The 5002-nt window shown below is 47.3% G+C and overlaps 1 protein-coding gene across 1 annotated transcript in view; it reads right to left on the reverse strand.

The window, feature by feature from the left end:
- Positions 1-778: 778 nt before the first annotated feature.
- The window catches only part of rffl (ring finger and FYVE-like domain containing E3 ubiquitin protein ligase), a 7250-nt gene continuing 3026 nt past the window's right edge, over positions 779-5002 (reverse strand). Inside the window, exons 3-8 of the mRNA XM_037975847.1 lie at positions 4807-5002; positions 3820-4056; positions 2877-3081; positions 2744-2767; positions 2478-2673; positions 779-1955 (exon numbers count right to left, since the gene is read on the reverse strand). The exon at positions 4807-5002 is cut by the window's right edge and continues 2 nt beyond it. Of these exons, the coding sequence (XP_037831775.1) occupies positions 2480-2673; positions 2744-2767; positions 2877-3081; positions 3820-4056; positions 4807-5002 (856 nt within the window). The 3' untranslated portion in view covers positions 779-1955; positions 2478-2479. The remainder of the gene's footprint in view (positions 1956-2477; positions 2674-2743; positions 2768-2876; positions 3082-3819; positions 4057-4806) is intronic.

Below are 5002 nucleotides of genomic sequence, written 5' to 3' on the forward strand. Positions count from 1 at the left end.
ATCCATCCTCCATCCATCCATCAATCCATCCTCCATCCATCCTTCATCCATCCTTCATCCATCCTCCATATTAAACTGACCCCAGACTGGGTTTGTTGCTGTAATTCTCAACAAACAGAACCAGAACTGCAGCCTTTCTGTTGGAAACAGCTGATCTTCCCTCCAGGTTATTTAAAGGCTTTTAAAATCGTTTAAACACAGAATCACAGTTTAGGTCAGATTAGTAAATTCTGGATTTGTGAAATTTTAAACTAAATATACAACCTCTGCTTATTCCATTTCAGCATTTTACAAATATTCAGTCCTTTGGTGCTCTCAGATTGAGCCGCTGATCACTGACACCTTTATCTCATATGAATTCAATCCTGGGAGGATGGATGGAGGTAAATACAGGCCGGTCCTGCAGAGAACCTGTCAGAGGCAGCAGGAGACCTGAGTCTGAGGAAGGACAACAACCAGAAATATGCAGCCAGATCTACAGAAGAATGGCTCAGACCAAAGCATCTTCATGTGTTAGAATGGTCCAGTTAAGAGTCCAGAACCTGAATCCAGCTGAGAATCTGTTCACAGACGCTCTCCGTCCACCTGAGCTGCTTTCCACAGAGGAATGGGACAAAGTTTCAGCCTGTAGGTGTCCAAAGCTGGTAGAGACACCTGAGCAGGTGGAGCCACTGACCTTCATCAGCTGCTGGAGCTGCAGTGTCAGCTCCTCTTCATCAACAGGCTGCTGCCGACAGATGGTTTTAGTTTTATTCATGTTGACAAACAAACACAGAGCTGGTTTCAGATCAGTTTTATTACAAAGTTATTCACTCAGAAAACTAACTTTCTGCAAATATTCAAAAGATTCCAGAAAAATTTATAAGGCCGTCACAAAATCAGACTGAAGAGGCCCAACCTGCAGCTGGGGCCCCCTGAGGGCCCCTGGCTCTCTTCACCTTATTGATCCTGAGTTTTTCCACCAATCAGATCCAGTTTCTGTTGATCTTCTGCAGCTGTTCCAGATGTTCCATCACTGAGGCTCCTCAGGCCACCACAGACCTTTTAAACATTTAAACACTTGGTCCACGTTTCTCCAGTTTGGATCAAAGCAGAATAAATTTGTTTTGTCTGATTCTGACATTCTTTTAAAGCATATCTCAACCCCTATCAGAACCGGGTCCAACAGGTCTGAACACCAGAACTTCCAGTCTGACGGAGAAATCAAAGTGCAGTTCATGGACCTCAGCAGAACATCAGAACAACCAAAACAAACCCAGAAGGTCCACAGCAAAAACCTAATCAATCATTTCACAAGAAGCCCACAGATAGAAAGTTAAAGTGTTTCAGCATCAAGAGGTTTTAGTGCAAACAGATGGTTCTGATCAGCCTGCTGGGACCGATCAGAACCTCAGCAGAACACACAGAACACCTGAAGGTCCGGGTCGGGACGGGGTAGGCTCTACGCTCCCCTGCTGGAGATTCTCAGGACTTTAACCTCATCATTTGACCTCATTTAGACACACGAGTGACTCTGCTGCCCCCTGCTGGTTCTGGTCTGGAGGTGAAACTGGATTTTACTGAAAGAGTCGAAGCTGAACCATTTAGGTTCCTGTTTTCACTCTGAAGCTTCCCTAATCCTGCGAAAGACACGAGACACTGAGGAGACGTTCAGGAGACATGGGACAGTCAGGGGACAGGAGACAGCCGGGGGACAATCAGGGGACAATCGGGGGACAGTCAGGGCGGACTGTAAACAATCTGAGGCCTCTGCAGCGACTTTAAGGCAACATGGTGAGTCCAGCTCCAACGAGTCCTGCTTCCGTACTTCAGAAGCCTCCAGAGTTCTCCTCCGTTTTCACAGCAGTCTGAAGGTCCAAACACTTCATTCACACCAGAAAAATAGTCAAGATGAATCACAGTGTCTCTGTAGACGTTCCCTTCTGAAAGATTTGTTGCTTTGGAGACGGTCGGCCCTGCAGAGGAACAGGAAACCATCCTGAGTCAGATGGTTAAACTCGAACCCAAATTCTGACTAAGTTATGTTCTCTTAAACTTGTAAATCTCATTAACCCTTAACATAATGAAGACGTTAAATGTTAAAATGTCTTGATGGCAGCAACACGTCTGTAAGAAGATGTTCCAGGAGCAGCAGAGGTCTGGAGTCAGAAACATCTGGAGGAACATCTGCAGGTCAGTCAGAGGACTGAGGATCAGACGGGCTGACAGGAAGTGTCTGAGAACAGAGGAACACTTTCACAATAAAGTTCCTCAACAGAAACTTCAGAAGATTTTGAATCTTCCATCATCTACAGGTCAACAGCCTGCCTCTCTGATGGTATGGGGGTGCATTAGTCCAGGTTTGAGAACAACATCTGCTGTTGAACAGACAGAATGGGACGACCTCAGGTCCAGATGTTTACAGACTAATGGGGGAAACATCTGGAACATCTGTGGAGAGACGTGTTGCTGCCAGCAGATTCTTGGTTCTGGTGTACCTTCAGGACCTGAAGACGTGCACGGCCCGGATGACGTACTGCCGGCAGATGGGGCACTCGCTCATCCTCTTGCCACACTTGGTGCAGGTGACCATGTGACCGCACTCCAGCAGGACGCAGTCGATGGGCGAGTCCATGCAGATCTTACACAGGTTCTCCTCTGGGCCCGCTGCCGCTCTGCTGGTGCCGTCTCCGTCTGCAGGAGGACGAGGACACCATCAGGAAGTGACAGGACAGGAAGTCTTACCTGGACAGACCTGACTCACCTGCAGCGTTCACAGAGTTGGCAGCTGAAAGATAAATAAAATACAATGTTGGTTTTGACGTAGTTTTAAACACTGAAACTAACAACCGTCACACGTCCCCCTTCAGTCCAACAAAGACCTGATCAAACCTCACCCAGCAGGTTCTGCTGGTCCTGGTACAGCCGGGTCACCCTCTCCATCAGCTCCCACTTCTCACAGCAGCCTTTGTAGTTGACGAAGTTTCGGGCCAGGATTTCCTTCAGCTGCCGAACGCTGAGCGCCTCGATGTCGTCCACGCTCTTCAGGTCCGACAGCGAGGCCCTGCGGCCCGACACCGGGGCCTCCTCGGGGTCCCAGATCTGAACCAGGTGCAGGAAAAAACGGGTCACATTTTGTCAAACATGTTTACACACAGAGTCCGTCAAGAGAGGGTTTCTGGGACTCGTTTGTCCCTTCAGAGCCACCGTACCGTATGGACACCCCATCGTCCTGAAAAAGTTCTGACATGGTGAGTCATTCTGATCCTCAGCACCAAACAACCTGAATGCTGAGTCAGCATTACTTCCAACACTTCCAACTGAAAGGGTGAATGCTGAGTCAGCGTTACTTCCAACAGAGAGAGTGAATGCTGAGTCAGCGTTACTTCCAACATAGAGAGTGAATGCTGAGTCAGCGTTACTTCCAACAGAGAGTGAATGCTGAGTCAGCGTTACTTCCAACAGAAAGGGTGAATGCTGAGTCAGCGTTACTTCCAACAGAGAGAGTGGATGCCTCAGGAACCGCAGAGACCTCAGGGACCTCAGAGACCTCAGGGACCTCAGGGACCTCAGAGACCTCAGGAACCGCAGAGACCTCAGGAACCTCAGAGACCTCAGGGACCTCAGGGACCCCAGGAACCTCAGAGACCTCAGGGACCTCAGGGACCCCAGGAACCTCAGAGACCTCAGAAACCTCAGATACCTCAGGAACCTCAGAGACCTCATGAACCTCAGAGACCTCAGAGACCTCAGGGACCTCAGAGACCTCAGGGACCTCAGGGACCTCAGGGACCTCAGGACCATGAACCTTCAGGGATCAGAAACACGAGCAGGTCTTACCTGGTCTTCATCCTGGAGATCGGACTCGGGGTGCGGCGTCTCCGAGGCCGGGGGCGGGACTTCTGGCTCTGGAGTGGGCGGGGCAGAGATGGACGTGTTGATAGGAGGTTCAGAGATGCGAGATGTGGGGTCAGGAGGGTCAAAGGTCACCGTGGGGGGGACAACGATCGGGGTGTCAGGGGCGGAGCTACTGGAAGGCGAGGACTGCTGACTCAGGATCAGCTCCACCAGCTCCTCCTAAGGGACAGGAAGTGGAGGATTAGACTTTAGGACCCCGTCAGACCAGAACTGAGGAGTTTTTTATACGGAATAAATAATAATAAACAAATAATCAACAATAACAGAAAAACTGAATCATTTAGTCCCAATCAAGTAATTTAAGACATCAGCTCCTTTTGATCTTTGAACAAAGATCTGAGATTTATTCAAATATAAAATCTGTATCATTTATTTAGCATCATGTAGGTTAACTACATGTAGGCATCTATTATTATTATTATTATTATTATTATTATTATTATTATTTAGACTCACTGATGACAGGAGGTTCTTATCTTACTTGTTTTCTGACTTCAGTCTAAATTTTATAAAACATAAATACTCAGAAAAACTATTAGATATAGTTTTACTTCATAAAAGTTTTTTAGTTTTAATCTATATTTACAGTTTATTTTAAATTTTGAGTAAAAACTGTATAAATGTAGATTTTAATTTATTTGTAAATTTAAAAACATATAGAAATTATAATTTATAAATAAAACAATACTTTATATAAATAATTCATATTTATTGTTCTGAGAGTAATTAGAAGTTTTAATTACAGCTTCAGTCATAAAGAAAACTTGAAGGTTCTACGGAGCAGAACCAGTTCTGTTGGGCTTCCTGTCAGATCGACGAGCCCCAACCATCAGCCGCCGCCGCCGTGCCTGACGGTCCGAGGGGTTTCGGTGAAAGTCTCACCTGATTGGCTGACATTTCTGAGCTCACCTTCTCTCTGCACAGGTGAGTGGAGACCTCGTGCAGGTGCAGGTAGTCCCTGAGCTCCTTCACCTTCAGCTTCATAAGCTCCGCCCTCTCCAGCAGGTGCCCATAGAAGCGCTGACAGGTGTGACAGAGGCGGGGGCGGAGCTCCTGCTGGGCGGAGCAAAGGCTGCAGTAGTTCTTCTTACAGTCCACACAGACG

The sequence above is a fragment of the Kryptolebias marmoratus genome, linkage group LG5 (genome assembly GCF_001649575.2).
Source record: "Kryptolebias marmoratus isolate JLee-2015 linkage group LG5, ASM164957v2, whole genome shotgun sequence".
In the NCBI taxonomy this organism is placed as follows: domain Eukaryota; kingdom Metazoa; phylum Chordata; class Actinopteri; order Cyprinodontiformes; family Rivulidae; genus Kryptolebias; species Kryptolebias marmoratus.